General features: G+C 38.7%; 2 protein-coding genes across 2 annotated transcripts; both read right to left on the bottom strand.

Annotated features, from left to right (window-relative positions):
* Positions 1-5101: 5101 nt before the first annotated feature.
* Positions 5102-19688, bottom strand: LOC121385917 (BTB/POZ domain-containing protein 2-like). The gene is made up of 4 exons (XM_041516707.1): positions 19491-19688; positions 12714-13000; positions 6138-6706; positions 5102-5220 (listed from the first exon to the last, which is right to left on the bottom strand). The coding sequence occupies exons 1-4, from the start codon at positions 19686-19688 to the stop codon at positions 5102-5104; spliced, it is 1173 nt and encodes a 390-aa protein (XP_041372641.1).
* Positions 19689-20312: 624 nt separating this feature from the next.
* On the bottom strand, positions 20313-22054 carry LOC121386222. The gene is made up of 2 exons (XM_041517052.1): positions 21894-22054; positions 20313-20725 (listed from the first exon to the last, which is right to left on the bottom strand). Exons 1-2 carry the CDS (start codon positions 21955-21957, stop codon positions 20373-20375), a joined length of 417 nt encoding a protein of 138 aa, XP_041372986.1. The 5' UTR covers positions 21958-22054; the 3' UTR covers positions 20313-20372.
* Between the last annotated feature and the right edge of the window lie 3718 nt (positions 22055-25772).

Here is a 25772-nt window from a genome sequence, read left to right as displayed (position 1 = left end):
AATATTTTATGAAATTGGGCCCTGTATTAAGTGTTTTGTGATATTGGGCCCTGTATTAAGTGTTTTGTGAAATTGGGCCCTGTATTAAGTGTTTTATGAAATTGGGCCCTGTATTAAGTGTTTTGTGAAATTGGGTCCTGTATTAGTGTTTTATGAAATTGGGCTCTGTATTAAATGTTTTATGAAATTGGGCCCTGTATTAAGTGTTTTGTGATATTGGGCCCTGTATTAAGTGTTTTATGAAATTGGGCCCTGTATTAAGTGTTTTGTGAAATTGGGTCCTGTATTAAGTGTTTTGTGAAATTGGGCCCTGTATTAAGTGTTTTGTGAAATTGGGTCCTGTATTAATTGTTTTGTGAAATTGGGCCCTGTATTAAGTGTTTTGTGAAATTGGGCCCTGTATTAAGTGTTTTGTGAAATTGGGTCCTGTATTAAGTGTTTTGTGAAATTGGGCCCTGTATTAAGTGTTTTGTGAAATTGGGTCCTGTATTAAGTGTTTTGTGAAATTGGGTCCTGTATTAAGTCGTCATCATAAAAATGTAGGTTTCCGTAAGGTTTCTTTACGGATTATTATTATTATTATTATTATTATTTTTTTTTAATACATTTGATATGCTAGCCTTTTCATATTTATGTATATTTTATCCATATTTTAATCATTATTTTATATTTTTAATATATATATATATTTTTTAATGTAATTTAACAGGGCAGGTGCCTGGTCTGTGCCTTTGGTAGCGGCATGGTTAATATTACCTCGTCTACTGCCCTAGGTATTATAGATTAAAGTGTTCGCGTCTTTTAAATGATTCAATCGTGTTGTTTTAGAGGACAACTGAGGAGTTGCCTGTTTTTCTATGGATCGGCCGGGTTCACCTCTCTTCTTCTGGCAGGCTTGGCTAAATACTAAATTAACCCTCGCTGGATTTTTTGCGCCACTCCCCTAGTGGCACCAGCGATTAAACTCTTATAACCCTTTTGTGTCAGTCTTCAAGTGACGCCGGTGTAGGAAGTTATAATAACTTCTTAAACAACTAGTAGGCTGCCAGCATTGGACTGAACTACGGTTGGACACGATGGGGGGGGGGGGGGGGGGGGGGGGGGGGATGGGATGCCGGGAGTTAGAGCATTATCTGGGGCTATAAGCGTAGGCGGTTTTTCCGTAGGTTTTGTGTAGGGCCGGCCTCCCCTCCCGACCGACCCTCACCTGGTCACACCAATGTTTAAAATATGATTGGCAGCCCCTTTCTTCTTAACCTCCCAATGGCTTAATGAATATTGTTTAATAACTAGTATTAATTTTAGACCAGCCCATCGAAATTTACGCTGAAATTATATTATATTAATAATTTATATAGGTTAGGAATGTTAATATTTTTCTTTAAGGGCGCAGCCAAAACTTATTAACCCCAATTGTCCCCCTTTTTATACTCTTGGCGTTAATATTCAAAATTTCAAAATTGACCCTATTTGTTAGGTTATCCCTGTCCCGCGTCAGAACCCCGATCCTATCGGAGGCCGGACTCGGGATAGGCGTGTTCGAAACCGTGGACACGTTAAACCAGTTACTAAGCTAAGCTACGGATTCCATAGGGTTTTTTTTAATGTTATACAGTATGTGTGTGTGTGTGTACCGTGATCGACTAAACACGAGCGCTAAACGAACCTCAGGTAGGTATAAACTTGATAAAAAAATCGAACATTTTTAAATAGGTCTTATGCATGGTATTAAAAAAAGTTAAAGTTAAAGTTCGTTGTGTTTAACGATACCACTAGAGCACATTGAAATTATTAATCATCGGCTATTGGATGCCAGATTTTTTGATAATTTTTACAGAGGAAACCCGCTATATTGTTTCCATTTGTAGCAAGGAGTATTTTATATGAACCACCCTACGGACAGGATAACACGTACCACAGCCTTTCGTATACCTGTTGTGATGCATTGGCTGGAGCAAGAAATATCCCAATGGGCCCACCGACGGGAACATATCTCAAACCAACCGTACATCGAGCGGACGCTTTACCACAGGGCTATACCCTAGTGTATTACAGACATATTGTGTTTGCCAACTACAATTCATTATCCAAATCGAAACTGAGAGCAGGGATTTTCTCAAACTCTCCTAATCGAGATTATGGATTGTAATGCTGATAATACGTTGCTTGGGAATATAAAATCAATATTCTTCTCAAACAATGATCAATCATGCATAGAAGCGTTGTAAAACTAAAGTCACATATGCAAGCTCTATATTTGTAATAAAGAAAATGCATAAACGTCTTAATGATATGGCACATGTTTAATATATTTATCTAATACCATTAGTGAACATTGATTTATGAATCATCGTCTATTGGAGAACAGCATTGAACAAAAAAGCTAACAAAAACTAACAAGAGCTAAAACAAAGCAAAAAAAAAAAAAAAAAGCAAACAAAAACAACACAAGAATCCGACACAAACAAACGAATAAAGCACACAACCAAACGAACAATCACACAGAAACAAATAGCCAAAAAACCCACGCAACTAACTATAAAAAACAACAGGAAACAAAATAAAAATAAACAAATAAATAAACAAACGTAGATCGGTGTGTATTTGTCATTATTGGCTGTGAACCTGTCGTTATCCTAAATATTATATTAGTTTGTCTTGTTCAACGACACCACTAGAGCACATTGATTTATTAATCATCGGCTATTGGATGTCAAACGTTTGATTATTTTGTGTTATTGTCTTAGAGAGAAAACCCGCTACATTTTTCTATTAATAGCCAGGACTCTTTTATATGCACCAACCCTCAGACAGGATAGCACATACCACGGCCAGTTGTGGAGCGAGAAATAGCCTAATGGGCCATCGACGGGGATCAATCCCAGACAAACCGCGCATCAAGCGAGCACTTTAACCACTGGGCTACGTCACGCCCCTGTTGTATTATAGACATATTGTTTTTTGTCAACTACACTTTATCATCAAAATCGAAAATTGAAAACAGGGTTTGTACTCAAACGTTCCTAATCGAGTTTGTCGATAGTAATGCTAATAATAATTTGGTTGGGAATCACAAGCATACTGTGCTTAACTCCATATTTTAATATGGAAACAATAGTCTGCATATCGACTCAACTAGTACTAACTAAATCATTAATATAATCGTTTGAAGCTAAACTCGTATAAACAAACTCAAAAAATTTAATAAACAAAATACATAATAGTCTTAAAAATATGGCAAATGTATAATATAAAGAAGTTTGTTTTGTTTAACGACACCAGTAGAGTACAGTGATTTATGAAACATGGGCTACTGGGTGTAAAACAATTGGTAAATCTGTCGTATAGCATGAGAGAGAAAACATGCTACATTATCCCATTAACAGCAAGGCATCTTTTATATGCACCACCCTACAGACATGATATCACATACCAAGGTCAATGGGCCCACTGATGGGAAGACATCTCAAACCAATTGCGAGCGCTTTACAACTTATCTACTTTATAGGGCGGGACGTAGTCCAGTGGTAAAACACCCGCCTGATGCGCGTTCGGTTTGGGATCGATCCCCGTCGGTGAACCCATTTGGCTATTTCTCGTTCTAGCCAGTGTACTATGACTGGTATGTATTACCGTGTCTGTGAGATGGTGCATATAAACGAGTCCTTGCTGTTAATCGAAAAGAGTAGCCCATGAAGTGGCGACAGCGGGTTTCCTCCCTCATATCTGTGTGGTCCTTAACCATGTGTCTGGCGCCATATAACCGAACATTAAATGTGTTGAGTGCGTCGTTAAATAAAACATTTCTTTCTTTCTCTATCTACTTGATAAATCAGTAATAAAATCATTTTAAATCTAAAGTCATATACACACGCCTTACAAATGTAATAAACAAAATAGCTTTAAAATATGTCAAATGTCTGATATATGCCGTAGACCAGACCAACGGGAGAGCATGTTATTCATTTCAATTCGACTTATTTTCGTGCTTATATCCAAGTAAGGTTCAAACACGCTGTCCTGGGCACACACTTCACCTATCTAGGACAGTAGGTTACTTGTTAGTGTTTAGTGAGAGAGAATAGTGTGTAGTGTCCTTACGCCTGCCCACTGAGCACTTAAGAACTCGCTCTGCGAACCCTGAACCCTGTACCTACGAGCCTGTAGTCCGAATGCTTAACCACTGCGTCACCGAGCCCGAACGTGTTAAAGTCGGCGCTGGTATATATAGTCTACTTAGATCTGAAGTGAACTCGAAAATAGGTATTTTACTCTATATATAGAGTACTGAAATTAATTAATGTCAAAAATCATAAAAATTACCTAATTATGTTTTAAGCCAACACCAACACTCATAATGTCGTTCTACAGTACACTTCAGTTTAAATTCAAATAATGTGTTTTTAATAATTACAACCAATCTCTATACGTCATATTTATGTGGAAGGAAGGGCAATATGCTATAACAGCTAAGGTAAACATTTTCACCTGCATTGTTACTAGTAATCTTTAAGCAGGACACGGAGATCTAGAGACAGAACTACACATGCAGTAAGCATCGCCATGGCAGTTCCAGCATTTAACAAACTTTTCTTCAATATTGAGGAACCAAATTGTCTGTGATATCGCAAGAATCAGATTGTCTGCGTTACTGAGGAACCATAGTGTTTCTGATTTTGAGGAACCAGATTGTCGCTGATACCGACACACAAGATTGCCTCTGATATTGAGGAACCAGGTTATCCTTGATACCGACGAACACGATTGCCTCTAATATTGAGGAACCAGGTTATCGCTGATACCGACAAACAAGATTGCCTCTGATATTGAGGAACCAGGTTATCCTTGATACCGACAAACAAGAGTGCTTCTGATATTGAGGAACCAGGTTATCCCTGATGCCTACTGACAAGATTGCCTCTGATATTGAGGAACCATATTATCCCTCATACCTACAAAGAAGATTGCCTCTGATATTGAGGAACCAGATTATTCCTGATACCAACAAACAAGATTGCCTCTGATATTGAGGAACAAGTTTGTGTCTGATTCTGAGGAGGAATATAGTCTCCAGTAATTTGGTACCAGGTTATCCCCGATATTAATGAAACAGATTGTGTCCAATACTGATGAACCTGACTGTGTCTAATACTGAGGAACCATTGTGCGTCTGATATTCAGGAAGAATATTGTCTCTGATACTGGGAAACCAGGTTATTCCTGATATTAAGGAGTCATAGTGTGTATGATAGTCAGAAACAATATTATTTCTGACGTTAACGAACCAGATTGTGTCCAATATTGATAAACTAGATTGCTTCTAATATTGAGGAACCAGCTGGTGTCTAATACTCAGTAACACTATTGTCTCTGATACTGAGAAACTAGGTTATTTCTGATATAAAGAAACCGGACTGTGTCTGATACTGATAAGTCATATTGTGTCTAATATTTTTCTTTGCGCGATATTCAGGAACAATATTGTCTCTTATACTGGGAAACCAGGCTATCCCTGATATTAAAGTGCCATAGTGTGTCTGATACTGCTGAACCAACTTGTTTCTTGAACTCTTTTGACCTGGATTATTACAGCAAGAATTTAAAACCCGGTATCTGTCCAGTTTGAACACTAGTGTGATTGTCTCTTTTAAGATGTTTGCATTTCTTATAGTCATAGAACGAACAGGTAAACGATCCGTGGCTTACAACTGATTTCCCTTCTGCACCCTGTACGCAGTTTACCACGTCACACCCTGTGAATTGTTGCGGCATTGTAATTGTCACAGTTAAATTGTATTTTCTGTCCCGAGTAAGCTGGATGGGATTGGGGAAGTCTACACCATAGACGATATTACTGGACGAAATTTCCTTTTTTATTTCTGAACCAGGTATTACGTCATCCGTTGAAGCATCACATACAGAAGCCGTGACGGAGTAGGTCACAGAAGAAGGATCCAAAGACTGTAAGTATCCATAAAACTGAAACCCTTGTAGTTCTGCGCTGGCGTTCAAACACAACGTTATTCCTTCGTAAAAGATACCGGGAAACCAACAATATAATGTCTCACAGTAACACGTTTGTTTTACATAGCATATGTTATCAAACCTGTTAACTGTAACTTTTGTTTTGTGTGTACCGAGTCTGTGATTTGATTTAAATGGTGAAACTTCTTGGTTTTGAACGATGAAAGATCTGTAGATCTTGATTTCTTCAGCTTTCGTCAACAAACTTGAGAGCGAAATTTTCTGCACAAAATAAGATGAGTCAATTTTAGAATACCGAATCAGATGCATACTCTCACCAAGAACGCTGCGTCTATTTTCTGGAGTTACCTCCCTTCCTTGTCGTCTGCACTCTGCCTCGCTCCAGGCGATGGAAGCTTCAAAAACAGACTCCTCACTGGTTTTGCGTTGATCAGCTTCTATGACCTTCACAAAACAGTCGTGACAGAGGCCACAGAAAGTATCAGATTTTAAAACTTCGTCGCCATTTTGCCAAATATATGCTAGTGCTTTCTGCACCAAGTCTTGTTCATTATACAAGTGTGCCTGTTCCATCACAAAACAGACTTCATGTGGCGACATAGACGACTCAATATATGTCAGGCATTTGTTTTCCATATCAACAATGTCGTACTTTTTAAAGGCATACAGGAAACTGATCACATTTCTACCATTAATGGATATGACGTCTGTGTACAAGAACCTAAAAAAACAAAACAACAACAACATTGTTTTAGTCATGACCGATATAAATAAAAAATATCTTGGAACTTATCAACGTGGCACGCCCAACTAGAAGGCCAAGTTGGACGTAACATATCGACGTCACACAAGAATTAAACGAGTAGAGTGATATAAATTAAGAACAATGTCGTGTAATAAATACCATATTATACTCTCTACCATTTCTTATCATGTTTGTATCCCTCATGAAATAATGTTAACTTTTGTTTTTTGATTGATTTTTGTTTTCACGCCGGACATAAACATGATATGAAACAGAAGCTTGATTAATATCCTAGAAACACAATATATAAAAACACCAGTTGTCGCTTGGCATGTTTTAAACCTACTGTACCATTCTTGCATGTTATTTGATAGTCCACTCGGCCAAACTGGCTTCTACAAACAGAATCACCGTAACCGGTTCATTTCATTTTATATCAACTTATTTTCGTGCTTATATCCAATTACGGTTCAAGCACGCTGTCCGGGGCACTCTGATCAGGTATCTGGTCTCTCTGGCCAAGACAGTGCGTTAGTTGTTAGTGAGAAAGAAGAGGGTGTAGTGGTCTTACACCTACCCATTTAGCCGTTAAACCTTTCTCTGGGTGCGAGCCGGCACCAGGCTGCGAACTCAGTACATACCAGCCTTATATACGATGGCTAAACCACGACACAGTCGAGGCCGGTCCTTAACCGGTAGTTAGGAATAATTATTATATGTATTGCTATGAAATATACTGAGTCAAATTAAAAACTTGACAATCTAAAATTTTAATAAAGTCAATGTGTGTTGAAAGCAGGTATTTTTCAGGAATAAATATTGTAATGGCAATGTCGACACTCAATTTGAAGCCCTTCACAGCCCACGTGACCCGATCCACAGCACGCGCACAACATCATTCAGGCAATGGTGGTTTTGGACGTGCCATTGGTCACGTGACTAAAATAGCACACGTTTTCATCGATATTTGCTCACAGTTGTCTGACACAAAGAAAAAACACACATTAAAACGATATTTGTTACGACCTGTTTCGATGCCACGCCTCAACAATGTGCTGCGAGAACGTGCCGTTGGCATGTTGCACACGGGAAAATCAGCAGCTGAGGTTGCAATGATGTCGGTTTGCAGTCGACGGGCAATTTATAATCTGCGGACAAGAGTACAACACACGGGCACCACCGCTTATCGCCCCCGACCGGGTAGACCACATGTGACGTCACAGGCAGATGCAGGGCTCGAACTTAACGGCGGCACCGACGGCAGTTGCTGTCGTTGAGATATAAATTGCCGTAGGTAGAGAGCATTACCGATGGCACTTTTGTGCCGTCGGTAAAGCTCCTCAACAATGGCGAAATGTATACACCTGGTGTACATTATCTGTCAATATTTAACATTTGCACATTTAAAAGATGTTTTCATATAACAAGATAGCCTTTCAGCCAGGTTTATTTGCTGCAAATGTCACTTTAAAAAAAAAAATATCATAGGCAGGCTCACAATTGCCGTCGGTGGACTGCTTCACCCATGGCAATGTTTTTCAAAATTGCCGTGGGAGACAAATTCATAAGTTCGAGCCCTAAGATAACCGTCATCTTGTTTTAGGTCACGTCTGCAAACGTTTCATGACAGCTACAGCAACCAGTAATTAACGTTTTAGACGTTGGGCGTCAGCGCAAATGATCCGAAATCGGCTGCGAACCCCACACCTCCACGCACGGCGCCCATATGTTTGACACATTTTGATCCAATTGCATCGACTTCAATATCACCTGTGGCACAACGCCACTTGCGATGGACTCAGAGGGAATGGAATACAGTCGTGTTTAGCGATGAATGGCGATTCACACTGCGATTTGCCGATGGAAGGCAGAGGGTTTGGAGGCGACGTGGTGAATGTCATGCTCAGTGTTTTGTCAATGAAGTTGACAGATTCGGAGGCGGAAGTGTAATTGTTTGGAGTGCTTTCTATGGAAATGAACGTTCTCGAATTCTTGTCATATGTGGCAACCTCAACGCTGCTGCATACCGCGACCAGGTGCTGGCCCAGGAACGTGTGCCCTTCATGGCAGCTCATGGCCAGGCCTGATCTTTCAGCATGACAACGCCAGACACCACACGGCCATCTTGACAAGGGATTACCTGAGGAATGCGGGCATCAATGTCATGGATTGACCTTCAAGGTCGGCCGACCAAAATCCCATCGAACGCTCTCAGAAAACCTCCACAGACTTTGCAGGAACTTGGTGCCTCATTAGTGGAACAATGGCACCATATCCCTAAGGCAGTCTTTACACGCATCAGGCAGTCAACGAGGAAGCGTTGCTTTGCAGTTGTGGGTACATATGGTGGCCATACGCGCTACTGAACCTGTGATGTCATCAGACGACCCTGCTTGTGAATTACCATTTTGACTGTTTGTGGTTTTGGCGAATGCTGTGGGCGCATCGAACAGATTTTTGACTCAACATGGATTCCCATTCTTTCTTTGGACATCACACGATAAAACGTACCTTCTTTAATACGTTCGTCTGTTATATTTGCTAGTTAGCCAAGATGAAACGGTTGTGAAAGTTTTAATTTCACTCAGTATATATAGATCTATAGAAACCATAAACGTAATATTCGGAGAAAAGTAATATTTTCTCTGTATTTAAGTCACAATGAGAACACAAAAAGCATATTCGTATTTGAAGTTCACTATTCAATTATCTCCCTTGTAACTAATTACGAACTGTTTATAAGTCAATATCACTTTATCGTTTTTTTTGGTTTGACGATTATAAATGTACCTGATCGTATTTGAAATAATGAAATTTAAACAATGGTGGATGTTAAAAAAAATGGATATGAAGTGCAATGACTGTAAAATATGTAAAACTGGTTGATTACAAAGGCAAATAGTGGAAACGCAATTCCCTGTCGTTGAGTTTAATTTAAATTTTAATTTTGAGTTCGCTTCATGTTTTGTTTTCGTTCTGTTTTGGACGATCGCTTTGTCAGATATGTTTTCACAGCAGTATCATTAAATGTTTTTATTCATATTTCTTTTAAAATGTCCATGGCCAAGTACATTTTTCGCAAAAGAAATATATCATAGAGTTACGTGTTTTCGATACGATAAGCGAAAAATATTACAAACATCGAAATATTGGGAAGGATTTATGTATTAAATAGACCATTGCATGTTTTTGTTTTGTTTCGGTTTGGTTTTTTATGTGGTGTGTAAACACAACAACAACATTTGCACGCATTGCTTAGCAATTCGTGAACATATGGTTTTCATACATCCCTAGTTGACATAAAAGTCGAATTCGAAAAAACTAAAAAAAGACCTGTCACACATGCACTGTCAAACATTCGGTTCGAAACTAACGTGACAACTTGGTATGAATATCCAGTGATTTTTGAATTGTTACGAGGTTGTTGACGTACTCTGGGACTAAATATCAACCAGCAGAAACGTCGACCCCGTTTCTAGTTGTCTCCCCCCCCCCCCCCCCCCCCACTCATTCAGCACAACTGGACTTCTTCCAAAGATAGCTAATGGTCTAAGTACGTCCTAATTCAAGTGCGATGCCTTTTTGGCTCCAAATGCAGTTTTACATCATAGCAAGAAAAGCCCGGAACAAATCGACGTTATAAAGCGGGAAATTAAAAACAAATATTTAAAAAAAATTGACAGACAACAGCACAGACACGAAACTTATAATTTCCTTTTGTTGAACACACATGTTATGACATCATATTTAACGAGCATAATTACAATTTCGTTATTTGGAATTTTAATATAATTATGTGCTGTGTTGCTGCAGACGGTGGTCATACGCCCTACTGACCTTTCATTGCGATCCCACTGATTGTGAATGAGTGTGCATCCTTTTTGTTTGTTGTCATTATCAATAATCCATCTTTTGCTGTTCACACACACACACACACAAGAAAAACAACAAAACAGTTATTACTCAGGCAGAGTTGAAAATTAACATGAAAACTATGGTCGCAAGTTGAAGAATCATTTTACTGACCCTTCTCAAATTCAACTAGCCCTCCAGAAATTTAACCGTGCAGCTAAAATAAAAACTAGACTGTTCTTTGTTGAATAATAATCATGTGCTCGCCGTATATAGTCCGTTTGTTCAAAAAGAAACCGATGAATTGGCATGTCACATCATAATAAATAAAATTAAAATTCATATAAAAGCATGTTCTTAAGTTTTAAACCCATACGAAATCAAATAACATTAAAACAACTCCCCAGAAAACCCCGAAATCCAGTATAAATAAAAATGTTTATTTACAAATTACCATTAAATTATACAGATTAATTATCATTTTTAATACAGGGATGAAGACAAAATGCTAGAACAGCCAATGTATGCGGCTTGACTTGCATTGTCTCCGAAATAAAACAATAATGCAGCACAAAGAGAATACAGGTAAAACTTAGCGTGCTGTAGTACATAGCCCTGTCTAGGGGTAGCAGTCCTCTTTGTGGCAATGCAAGACGGATGAAATAAACTATGTGGCGATGCAAATTGAATGAAATAAACTTTGTGGCGATGCAAGAGGGGTAAAATATCCAGAAAGGCATTTATAGACGTGCATTTAATTTAGATATTGTAAGTGCTACAGAGGTAATGCAATAGAAATCGAAAGGAAAATAAATGTGTGGAAAAAAACACCCAAATCCCCAAAATTTTACCAAAATATAAGATGTACTTAGTTATTACTAGTATATTACACAACATAAAAAACTTACTTATTGTTTTATCACAGTAATATTTGGACGGTTATCTCATCATGTAAGTCTTGGCGTTACTTTAGATCTAATCTGTTCTTATTTTGATTCTGTCCCAGAAGCTAATTAAATACGATTCATTTTTACCATAACGTTGAATAACAATTGTCAAATAGTAGCTCTACTAGATAATTATGGTGTATCCAATCCATTCCAATATATTCCAGATTTTAAAAATACATGCAGTGTCTTCAATACGTTTTGACCTCTATTTTTAGAAATACCCAGCCCAAGTCTGTCACTGTCTAAATATAGAGCATGTTCTATGTCTTCTGCTGCCAGACCTGTAGTTCGTGCCAAAACAGACGCGGTGTAATTTGCCAGTTTCAGTGTCTTTCTTTTTCAACTTACTTGCTAGACCCTAAAATCGACGGTCGCCCAACGGACTACCTTTATAAAATTCTTAGGCGACCGGGCGACCGCTAATTTTCAACCCTGCTGACTCAGGTATTCTTATCGAAATCCAAACATTTATTGGTGGTACGTTTCCAATTCTGTTCAGTATATAAAAAAACTAAACCGTATTTTTATTAATTGTTTTCTGTTTACTACACTGAATGCTAATTAATATATTTCCAACATATTTGTTGCCCGAAATACTATCATAAGACGTTATACTTTGACAATCATAACAATAATAGAATATAGTAGAATAACAAGACACCAGCACGAAAAATACATCGGCTATTGGGTGTCAAACTATGGTAAATGCACCACACACACACACGCACACACACACACACACACACACACACACACACACACACACATACACACACACACACACACACACATATATATATATATATATATATATATATATATATATATATATATATATATATATATATATATATGTACTTATCATATAATATCTTACACTTTCAGTGCAATCAAAGTATGTGACATTTTGCAGATCACATACTTTAAGAATTTGATAACTTTGCAAATTAGATGTAAATTAGTCGAGGTCTCGGCACTAGCCCTAATAAAATCGTACAATTCCACAGAAAATCGTTTTGAATTGTTCCACCAAAGGATGCGAACATAAGATGCACCACACCTGTGCAATGTTTTATTATTATTATTATTGTTATTATTATTATTATTATTATTATTATTTATTAATATTAATTTTTTTTTTTTTTATACATGTATATGTCTTATAAAGATGTTTTCCTTACCTTAAAAGTTGATCAAAAACATCAGAATCGATATCCAGGATTTCAATGTCATCCTCCTCCGCCAGAGGTCCGGTCAGCATCGCCAGGAAGACACAGCTACGCAGACTGAGTGTCAACCTGTGAGCCTGTATCCGCTTCCGGTTTTCTCCCACTATGAAGGTGACGTCGCACAGGATCTTTTCGTCCAGTGAATATCTGAGGCTTTGTCTGACTGACTTTCCATTCTGCCAGTTGTCAACAAATCCGGACTGGACTTCAGATTCAGATTGTTTGGTTGCTATTTTTTGCTGAGAAAAAACCCCCACCCAGAATGTGATTGAATTCCGTTTAAAGTTGGTTAAATCTCGGTTACACTGATATGCACAAGCGTACAGGCTCCCATTTTTTTTTGGGGGGGGGGGGGGGGGGGGGGGGGGGGGTCTGCCTCGCTTACGCCCGAATTAAAAAAAAACAAACCCGAATCCCCCGCTCCCGTGACAACCGCACACACATACACGCGCGCGCACGCACGCACATAATGCACGAGACATATTAAGTCAATTATTGGCGTGCATTGCGAGTTGCTTCCCTTTACTTAGCAAATTTAATATGGCGGGAATAATTTTTAAGGTTGTCGTTGAAGATTTATGATGCTACCGGGATTTTGTGAGTACGGTAGGTTATACATGTTTGGTTTGTGTGTCCATTTGTTGCACTATTTCGGTTGAGGAACGGTTGAAACATGGTGTCACAAGTTTTGAATACAGGCTATATATAGGGTATGTAAATATATCCGGACGTAGAAAAAAACAACACACTTTCTACGCCCCGCCCCCCCCCCCCCCCCCCCGGACTAGCACGCACGCACGCACGCACGAACGCACACAAACATACATACACATACATACATACATGCACACATAGTTCATTTTACGTATTATCCCTAGTATCGGTACTCTGTGGTGTGATAGCTAAACGGATTGATCTACGCCTTCTAGGTTGAGTCACCATATCAAAGCATATCAATAAGGGGAGGGCTAGAGGTGAATGGAGTTAATGTCCGTCTAGCTCTCGAACGACAGAGTACTCGGGCTAACATACATACATACATACATACATACATATATACATACATTGATACCCGATCACATATTAAAATATGAACTTACGTTCGAGTGATTCACCTTCAAAATGTCTGCCTGGACTCTGAACTACTTTCTTGTATCGTGTTTGCGTTTCCACGAAAACCAGCTCACTGTGTGTACTTTCTGTTTACACTGTGAACGAGATTAGGTCTTTACAGTATGACCTACTGTCGGGGGAGACACATACCTTCGCTGATAGCTATTTGAAATTATTTGCCTTAGAGTTAAATAAATAAAATTAAGTTAATACATTTCTATCGTCGGGGGCGGAATTTAGCTCAGTCGGTTGAGCGTTCAATTCACGTGCTTGCGTCCCAGGATCGCACCACCTCGGTGGATCTACTCTGCTGATTGTTTTTTTCTCGTTCCAACCAGTGTACCATGACTGGACAAAGGCCGTGGTGTGTGCTTTCCTGTATGTGGGAAAGTGCATATAAAAGATGCCTTGCTGCATTATAAAAAATGTAGCGGGTTTCCTCTGATGGCTACGCGTCAGAATTACCAAATGTTTAACTTCAAGTAGCCGATGATTAATTAATCAATGTGCTCCAGTGGTGTCGTTAAACAAAGCACACTTTAACTTTCTATCGCCGATAGAGTTAACATGTTCTAGTAAACCTAATATGAGCAGCACATCAACACACCCAGACTGTACACACATAGAAAGTGAGGAAACTCACATTTAACCTACCAGTAAGATAATATAATAGGTGTGGGTGTGGGGGATGGGCGGGGGGGGGGGGGGGGGGGCATGCGATATGCAGGGCTTCTAGATTATGATAGCCCCACTCCCGTGGCTAGTGGCATTCAATGTTGGGCTAGTAAATATCTACTACTGACATGCCCGACGGCTAGTGAAAATAAAATGGTCAAATGTTGCTGTTTAGTCTATTTTGTAAATATGAATATCCTGCCCACATCCCAACCCCACAATGTTAGTGTTTTAAGCTCTATCTCCCTCTTTAGGTGATATATCTGATTATTACTATTATTTATTACAATTGTATTAACTTAAAGTAAAGTAGGGTTAGTGAATGTTTAATCGTGGCTAGTAATTGTTTTATATCACTGATCCCATGGCTAGTGGATTTTTAAAAATTTCTAGAAGCCCTGGATATGTAACATATTTAATGAATGTTTAATTAAAAGGGCTTGCTATCATTGTAAGATTGGCGACTAACATAAAACATTATATACATTTTCTTGTTTACAATACCATTGTCTGTGTATACAATGCCTGTCCTACTGTGTCCTAATGTGTGTTAACCATATGTCCGACGCCATATAACCGTAAATGAAATGTGTTGAGCGCGTCGATAAATAAAATAGTTCCTTCCTTCAACACAAAGTTATCTTACACATTACGTCACGGCGCAACACATTTTTTTTTAAAAACACCCCACCCCCCCAAAAAAAAACTCCACAAAAACCCCCACAAAAAAACAACAACAACAACTCCTAGTTCTTCTTCTCTACGACCTTTCCTTTCAGAATGGCAAGTAGAACGACCTTAGTGGCTGACAGACACTGGGTTCGTAACCTGGTATCACACTCCAGGCAGGGCGAGTTATACCGTCTCGGTGGTGTATTGCATGACCACTACACCAAATTATCATTTCGTATCCACCACCATTTGACCGTTAAAGGCATATTGTCACAGACCACTTACCTAGTACATGGCCTAACAAAGTATTACTTAAAAAAAAAAAAAATTCAATTGTCCCTAAATGTACTTTATTCAACCATCTACGTAACCACCATACTCCACTTATTGATTATATTTTGTAAAAATAATTGAATTATGGCAATGGTCCATAATTCAAAAACTAACATTGTTGAGAGGGTTGACATGGGTTTCACTCCATCATGGTATAGTTAAAGTGATGCAATAGCTAGCTTTGGAAATGGGGGGGGGGGGGGGGGGGGGAGGGAGGGGCGGGGGTCACATACCATTTAAGAGATTTAATTAATGTTTTTAATAGAAACCGTCATTTTGCTGAAAATTGCATTTCCAGTTTTGGGGGTACCCCGCATTAGTTTCAACCGCTTGTATATACTGCATAACAATTGTATAACAAATAAAAGTGTATTTATGTATTGTCAATAGATAACAGTATTTGCACAAGTAATCAACGTCACATATTACTACCAATTACACCCACAGCTCTTTTCACTCCGTAAATATTTGAGGGTGCAACTCGAACTTTGACATGGAACACTCTTCTTTGGTGCCATGCAACCTATAGGTAAGACTATACCAAATAAAATCCCATAGGCGACCATGTTAACGTTCGTGTTTAAAAACAGTATATGCAATATATCACCAAACTATGACCCATGAATATCAGTACTACAACCCCAACTTCAAAGTATTAACTGAAAAAAATGGTACCATTCATGGCTCATTTTCGGTATAACCAGATGTTTTTACAACACCCCTAGTTTCGCACACACAATTTAGTACCTTTTTTTACAGGTACCCTGTACATGTTCCAAGCACAAGGCTACTTGACACAGTAGTACTGAATGAAATACAATTGCATACAGTTTTAGCCCAGTTGTTTTCTCAACCAACACACTCATATTTATAAGCAAGCACAGGACTTGTGGTGTTAACTTCTCTATCAAAAGTCCGATGCACCTCGAACTTTGACCTAGCCGGAAGTTATTTGCTTTAGTGCTACCTTATGAGCAGCCCAAATAAACCGGCCTCATTGGTGTCGTAGCCCAGCTATTTAACGTTCGGTTCCAGGTAGAGGCTCCCACCTTGAGTAGGCTTCCAGTGTTCAGTGGATATGTTGACGAGCACTACACTCACTTCTCTGTCACTAACCACTAACGACGAACGGCTCTGAACTGACAGGTGGTAGGTACCGAGTTCGTGTCCAGGAAGGGGCTCCCACAATGAGTAGGCTTCCAGTGTTTAGTGGATACGTTGACGAGCACTACACCCACTTCTCTGTCACTAACCACTATCTGAACTGACAGCAACAAAAACGTTAGAGTTTCTTCTGTTTCAATTACAGGACACGGATTTATTAATCTAGTATATATATATATATATATATATATATATATATATATATATATATATATATATTTCAGACTTGTACATATTCACTAATTGTGTGTGCTTTGATCGCAGGATCGAACCTCCTCAGTGGACTCACTATTTAATTTTTTCCCCCGTCCCAACGAGGTCCCCCCGGCTGGTATATCAAATGGCGTGGTATGTTCTGTCATGTCTGTGGAAAAGTGAATACAAAAGATCCATAGCTATTAATTGGAATGTATTATGTCAGAATTACCAAAGGGCTCACATCCAAGAACCGATGACGAATAAATAAATGTATTCTAGTGGTGTAGCTAAACGAAGAAACCTTCACCTTTTTAACGTGGTATAGTTACTGTTATATTTCGTCTAGAGAAAACAGCCGCTGCTACCACACAAGCTGTCCCTACGGAGACATAGCAAGGCGTCTTTTATATCCACTTTCTCTTTGGAAGACAGCACATACCACGGTGCTTTGGCATACCCAGGGGTCAGCCACTGTTGGTGGCAAGCGAAGAACCACGCACATGGAATGCAACAGATGATAAGACACATCGCACCCCATGTGAGCGCTCTACCACTGGGCTACATTTTACCCATAGGTCACATAAAACAGCAACCCATTCTTCGACCTCAACGAATTATGTGTGAAGAAAATTATGTACTTGGTAACCTAGACACCACGCCCTTAACATTACGGCAACACTATTTTTATTAAAATTGGTATACATTAAGAATAATACATAAGTGGCCGTTAGATGGTCTCACAACGAGTTTTAAAAAAAATGTATATGTTTCTAACATATTCTTAAAAACCAGGTTTTAAGCAACTTTTAATATCTTTTTCGACTATGAGTTATTTACGACCGTTGCATTTGCAACTGACTTCCGCGTCTAATCGATTTCCATCGTGTAGTTTTTCATTGGATGTATGACATTGGTGACCTGGTCATCACATATGAGCATCCAGTCGTATGTCGTACATGTGTAAACAGCCATGTGTAACCAAAAATAACGCATGGCGTTCTCACCAATGGGTGTGTAAGAAATATGCTTACATATGTTATACACCGAATACGTTTTAAAGCGTGCTGGGTTGTCGTCAAGTTATCAGTCATTCATTCTGAAGATGTTGCTTCTTGTCAGGGGACCACAATGGCATATCATCACAGTCAGGTCACCCAAGAAATGAAAGATGGTATTAGAACATGGCTAACTTTATTGCAGGACTTTAATGGTATTACAATGTTTCCAGACATTTGTTGGGCTCAGGAATGTATTATGCAATCGGCTACAGACAGCACGGGGCCACCCTAATTGGGGTGTGATGGTTACTTCAATGGGCGGTGATTTTACCTCCTATGATCAACTAGCTGGAAAACAGGAAGTGATGAAAGATTTAACCTTGTTGGAATTGGTCCTAATCGTAATAGTAGTGGGCATTTGGGGCAGCTTGCTTTCCAGTAAAACAATTATATTCCATATCGACAAACTGGCATTGGCATGCATTTTGAACAAACAGACAGCCAAGCCAAAGCAAGTTACGACGCTTATTCGACCATTTGTACTTCACGCAATGCAACATAACATCATATTTAAAGCTAAACATGTAGCAGAAGTTAATAATGGTATAGCTGATGAAATTTCACGCTAGCAGTGGGACCGATTCAGAACACTGGCGCCCAATGTCCAGCAGTGTCCTTGCTCAATACGAGCGCAATTACAACAGATGATTTGCAATGCGAAAATGTAAGATTGCTGACAGCATCGATTGCACCCAACACAAGATTGATACACGAAACAGGTTTAGCCTCATTTCAAAACTTAAGAATAGATTACAAACTTGCGCAGTTATGGCCTCTCAACTTTATATTCTTTTTATTCGTCAAGGGTTAAACAGTAAATACGGCTAAAGCATACATCACAGCCATAGGATTTAACTGTAAAATTAAGGGATGTCATGACATGACTCAAAACTTCCTAGTTACTAAGCTGTTGGAGGGTTTTAAAGGGAAACTGGATCGACAAGATATCAGGCTACCAATCACCCCACACATTTTTGTTCAGCTAGTAGAGATTCTCCCAGCAGTATGTAAAAAATCATACGAAATAAAATTATTAAAGGCAGCGTTCACTTTAGCATTTTGTGAATTCCTGAGAATAGGGAAATTTACCGTTTCCAGTAACACATGCATACAGGAAAAAATACTGGCAAAAACGGATATAAAATTTAATAGTGATGACAATAAGTCTTTGTTATTCCAAAACTGATCAGAGTGGTAAAGGCATTACGATAACATTTGACCGAGCAGACGGGGTACTCTGTCCATTACATTGCTCTCGAGAGTGTTTAGCAATACGAACAGAGGGTAAAGGCATTACGATAACATTTGACCGAGCAGACGGGTACTCTGTCCATTGCATTGCTCTCGAGAGTGTTTAGCAATACGAACAGAGGGTAAAGGCATTACGATAACATTTGACCGAGCAGACGGGTACTCTGTCCATTACATTGCACTCGAGAGTGTTTAGCAATACGAACAGAGGGTAACGGCATTACGATAACATTTGACCGAGCAGACGGGGTACTCTGTCCATTACATTGCTCTCGAGAATGTTTAGCAATACGAACAGAGGGTGAGGGCCTTCTCTTTTCTCAATTGACACGATATCAGTTTTGAGCCATTTTATCAAAGGTTCTGCCATTGAGTGGTCTGAACACTCGGCTATACAAGCACACTCCTCTAGAATAGGGGCAGCTACTGCAGCAGCTTCATGGGGTTGTCCACCTGAACTCATAAAAATAGCAGTATGGTGGAAATCTAGTACTTTTAAAACTTACATTCGAATGCTGTTTATTAATGTACCCAATAGTTTATAAATGCATGATGAATATCTCTGATCGCACATGTATATGGTGTCTGGGCTCATTCATTGTTAAGACAGCGGCAGATTTTGCCAGAGGCATGCCAAGAGGAACCCGTTTAGGACTGGAATCTCAAGGCATTTCCGTTTGGTGACAAGGATACGGTGGGTTGAAATTCATGGCAGTTCAAAATAAAATCAATACTCTGTTACAGTTTGACAATCCTTCTCCATATTTATGTCTTCACTGTGGAGCAAATGACATTAGAGAGGTCCCCCTGCAGGACATGTTACATGCAGTAGACTCATTGTTAGCTTTAACACAACCAAGAATGTCTGGTACAAAAATTGTAAGGTCGCAAATGCTTCCAAATGTTCAATGACGCTACTAATGACAAAGCCATGGAAAGATCCAGAAATCGTTTTAATAGGGTCATGGCTAAGACAGTTTTTAAAATGGGGGATATTACATTAAATACCCTGAAAAACAAAACCTGTCCAGTTATTTGCAAGTGCTATCTTTTTGTATACGATAAAGGAAGCATTCTGCAAATTCAATATGGATGGGGGTACTGTTTATTGCAAGTCGGGTTGCAAGTAAGTGTTACGTTTAGCGAGTCATTGTGCTTCTATGGGTCCATAAAAAAATGTCTTGTTGCATGAAGACGGGCCTTGACCTATCAGTCCGTCACGACAAATCCATTCTCCAGCATCTGTTGCTGCATCGAATGAGTCTATGGTAAGAGTAGTCTGTGTAGGCGAGTCAATAGAAGCACTATAACCAGTTAGACCTCCAGCTGGTATGCACATAGTGTTAGCGACGTTACACCATATGACCTCCTGTGGGGATCCACCGTTTGGTCGCACCCATCTGATTCCACTAGCTATAGAACCAGTTATAGCACAGGCCAACGTTGAACTTTGTCCTGAATATCCACCTCCCATGCAATTTATGGCAGTATTTGCTACACCTGTAAAATACAGATCAGGTTTTACTAATACGATATAATTAATACATGCATATGCATTGTTGTATCGGCGATACTTCTGCCTTAATGGTCATTGGAAGGAGATAATATTTTGTTGAAGAAGACTTTAGCTATTTGGAATGAATGAATGAATGCATTAATAAATGTTTAACAACATCCCAAAACAAAACTACACTTCGACTCGTGGGTGTCAAACAAATGTAATAGCTATTTGGTGTCTAATATATGGCTATCTCGGTATTCGGTCGATAGAGGTAGAGGAAACACGGTGTCGCCACATCGGTTATTCCTTTATAAGTTCGGCTCCATACACACGGCACCATATTTGATGTACCACCCGTAGGGCTGTCTATAGTAATTTCTGATTTCCGAGAGTCTGTACACATATACGTTTGTTTTGTTTCTTTGTTAATCATCGGCTATTGGATGTCAGACATATGGTAATTTTGACATATAGTCAATTATATCTCCCCATGACTTTCCATCTGGAGTGTTAATATCTTAACGCGAGACAAATATTTGGTGATACACGAATGGGATAGTTTTGTTTGTTTTGTTTAAAGACACCACTAGAACACATTGGTTTATTAATTATCGGCTATTGCATGCCAAACATATGGTATTTTTGACACAGTCATATAGTCATTTTTCAAATTAGTGGCAAGGGGTGTTTTGTATACACCATCCCACAGACAGGATAGCACACACCACGATCTTTGATATACCAATCGTGGTTCATTGGCTGGAGCGAGAAATAGCCCAATGGGTTCATACGACAGGGATTGACCCTAGACCGACCGCGCACCAAGCCAACTATTTACCACTGAGCTGCGTTCCGCCCTTATGTACACATAGTTAAAGCTTGTTTTTGTTTAACGACACCACTAGAACACATTGATTAATTAATCATCGGCTATTGGATATCAAACATTTGGTAATTGTGACACGTAGTCATGAAAGGAAACTCGCTACTCTTTTTTTTTCTCCTAATTCAGCAAGGGATTTCTTATCTGCACTTTGCCATAAACAGGAAAGCACATACCACGGCCTTTGACCAGTTGTGGTGTCCTGTACACATAGATGCCATTATTTAATAAGGTGTAGGGTATTTAGGGTAAGGCATTAAAGCCCTAAATATGACACTACTTACCTGACACAGACGGAATCAGAACCAGAATACACATCCATAAACATAGAGTGCATGTATAACTCATAATGAATTCTGTTGTAGCTAAAATAGTCAGCTTTGGTTTAGTTTTTTTCTCTTTTTGTAATGCAAATGTATGTGTTCGATGTCTCACCACAGATCTGGGTCCCGTTCCACGAAGCGATCACAGACTTCTAAATACTCGGGCAAACAGGCAATAGTATAATCATTTACATAAATCATGTTCTGCTATGTACTTCAAAAGATAAGTTATGAGACAGGATCGGTTGAGAGCCGACAGCTGGGACGTTGAATGCTGATTTGCAAGAATAATATTTATTTTCGCACACACACACACACACACACACACACGCGCGCGCGCGTGCACACGCACGCACACCACACACACACACACACATATATACACACGCACATATACATACGTGCACACACACACTCACTCTCTCACACACACACACACATTCATACATGCACGCACATACACAAACACACGTGCATACATACATACGCACATATGCACACACACGCGCGCATGCATACATATAAACAGACGCACACACATATACACACACGTTCATATCTACATACGCACACACTCACATACAAACACACACACACACACACACACACACACACACACACACAAACACGCGCGCACACACACACACACATATATATATATAAACACACACACACACACGCATACATCCACTAACACATGCATCCCCTCCCACCCACACACATACACAACACACACAGACGCACACACACGCACACACACACACATACACCCACTCACGCATACACACACGCACACACACACACATACACCCACTCACGCATACACACACGCACACACACGCATACACATACATACACACACAGACATACGCGCATACATAAACGGACGCCCGCGTATACATAAACATCAGCACTAAAGATTACGAATCGTACGCTCGTGAAAAAGGTTTTTTTTATTATTATGAACGTCCCTTTATATAAGTATACCTATAGTATATGTTCTGTCTATTTTATGTTTCTGCGTATATGCAATTAAGGTTCAAGCAACAACAGCAACAGCCCCCCCCCCCCCAAACACACACACACCCCACCCTCAAAAAAAAAGAAAGAAAAAAAAAGTTACGTTAAAAAATAAATCAAAAGGTGAACGAAATGCTAAATGCTAGTTCAGGATTGCAATATTCACACGGGGAAGTTGATGGAATACCATAATCTGCTATACCGTTCACACGCTATTCAAGTGCACTCTACAGACACATCGTATCTTGTACGATAATAATTACAATGGCATATTTATTGCAAAGTATAAATGCCAGTTGTTTATAGATATATTTATTGGCTAGCCACTTTAGTTCTTCCCCATACCAATGACGTAGTAAATCATAATTTGTTTTAGTATTTGCTTAGCACTTAATATGTGATATTAGTGAGCGAAATTATCAATTACATTGTTCAACAAGGAAGAAACAAGTCTTCAAACTGGGAGAAAAAACAGGGCCGATGCAAAATGAAAAGGTATACCATTTTTTAACACAATTATAAAACAAACATTATCTTTTAACCTGAATCACTACTATAACGTAGATATATTGGTAGTTATTTACTTTATTGTACAAAAAAAAAAACCCACAATAAAACACACAAAATAAACAATAACAACAGCAACAGAAAAAGAACCAGTATTTGCGTCATTCAGTATTCGCATGGACTGAATTCTAGATATTACGAGAAACACTTTGTTAAATTGACAAAAAAATTTGATTTAATGCTAGGCTCCGGCTACTAACTTCCAGCAGAACGTTGGCCAACTGTCTGCTGTTTCAACATCTACGACCGTCCACTTGGTAGTCTGAGCGCATTTACAACTCTATTCTCCTCGTGTAACCCATTAGTTCACTCGTCGAGTTGGCCAACTTTCTGTTTGCAGTTGGTAGTCTAATCCTAGTATAACATGACCTAAAACTTTACTTGGGTCAACGATGATTATAATGCTTCACGGAAAGCTTTCCGACCTCTTACCGCTCTGACTATCCTGGCATGTAAATATCAACCATGATTTATTTAGGTGTCACCCCTTTTTAAAACAAGTATGTAGTAAAACATGTCGGTATATTATTAAGGGTATCTAAGATTAGCAATATGAAAATTGTGAGTGGATAAAGACCGTATAGGTAGTACTAAACCAAATAACTTCCGGCTGGGTCAAAGTTCGATGTGCACCGAACTTTTGATAGAGAAGTGAACACCACAAGTCCTGTGATTGGTTATAAATGTGAGTGTGTTGGTTGTAAAAAATAATAGTTTCATCTGGGTAAAAAAAATGTGCAATTTTATTTCATCTAGTACCAATGTGTCAAGTAGCCTTGTGCTGGAAACATGTATGGGGTACCTGTAAAAAAAAGTACTCGAATTTTGTGCGAAACTAGGGTAGTCATAGACGCTACCCGTTATCTCAGAAACGAGCAGCTTGACACCCATTGTTTTCTGATTCACTTTAAGTGTAAGGGGTGGTAGTATTTATATCCGTGGCGTTTATGTCGGTTGATACGTTGCAGGTAGGAGTTTTAGCCACATATGTTACTATTGTCGTCTATGGGATTTGATTTGGTAGTATACACCCTATAGCACATATTCAGTGCATAATAAAAAATATTATGATTTTGTCATTTTATTTAATTAAACTATACTGGTTGATTAATTAGCCATCACTCGATCATGCAAGTTCACAATGACCTTGACCTTGACAATACTCTCTGTACTTGGCTCAGAATGGAGTTTGAATCAAAGTTATCACTGAAGAAAAGTTGGTTTTGGCCTATAATTCGTACTGTAAAGATTTCAATAATTTCTTTTTACATGGTATTTGACTTGCCATATACAACTGCTCTTAAATATGGTATTATATATAGGCAACCTGAACTAAGATTTTAATAGCAATTTATTTTTATATTAAAAATAGCATGTGCCAATAGTGGGTTAATGTCTTTAGTTTCCATTAACATTGTTAATGTTTTATGTATGAAATTCTGAAAACTCAAATTTGTAAAGAAGTTGATTGTTATTGTCATTTTGACATATTTATAGGGTGCTAAGTTATATTTTAGACAAATTTGTAGTTTTATGCAAAATTTAAAGTAAATTTGAAGAAAAGCTTGACCAAAAACATAATTAAATTTGTTGTCACTATTGTGCCTTCTGTTCTTATTTGTACATAACAATAAGGTTGTTAAACATATACTTAGATCTCCAGATCATTTTTTTTTCTTAATAATCACTTAGTTAGCTCTCATGAAAAGCATTTTGAGTTTATACTAGATTCAGAACCAATTTTTTTCAGATTTGATTATCTGCCTTGGATTAAGTTGATAATTTATTTTATTGTTAAAGCTGTATTACCTAATGTTACTAGCTAAATAAAATGCTGGATTGCAGATTGTAGGAATACATCTAATGTACATATTGTATTCATCCGGATAAGAAAATAATGCAAGCAAATAGATGTTCGGGTAATTTTGTCATTTAAAAATAGTTTTTTTCAGTAATTAATCAAAAATAAATGTGTTAAAGCTGCAAGATTATTCCAGATATCACAACTATTAAAACCTCCAACTACAGTAGGCTATAAATAAAATATAGTCAGGAATATTGGTGGCTGCCAATAGTTTTGATGGTTCATTATGAAAATCAGCATGGCCGATGGATTTGAAATTCCCACACCTGGTAACTTGAAGACACCCACACCCAGCATACAGGATTTCCGCCCAACACTAATGTACAGGACATTAAGTCATTACTTCATACAGGTACAGTCATGTTTGTGTTTCCTTCTTCAGACAGTGT

This window comes from Gigantopelta aegis, chromosome 12 (genome assembly GCF_016097555.1).
Source record: "Gigantopelta aegis isolate Gae_Host chromosome 12, Gae_host_genome, whole genome shotgun sequence".
Taxonomy (NCBI): Eukaryota; Metazoa; Mollusca; class Gastropoda; order Neomphalida; family Peltospiridae; genus Gigantopelta; species Gigantopelta aegis.
The sequence above is the reverse complement of the archived record's forward strand: the minus strand, read 5'-3'. Positions and strand labels throughout refer to the sequence as shown.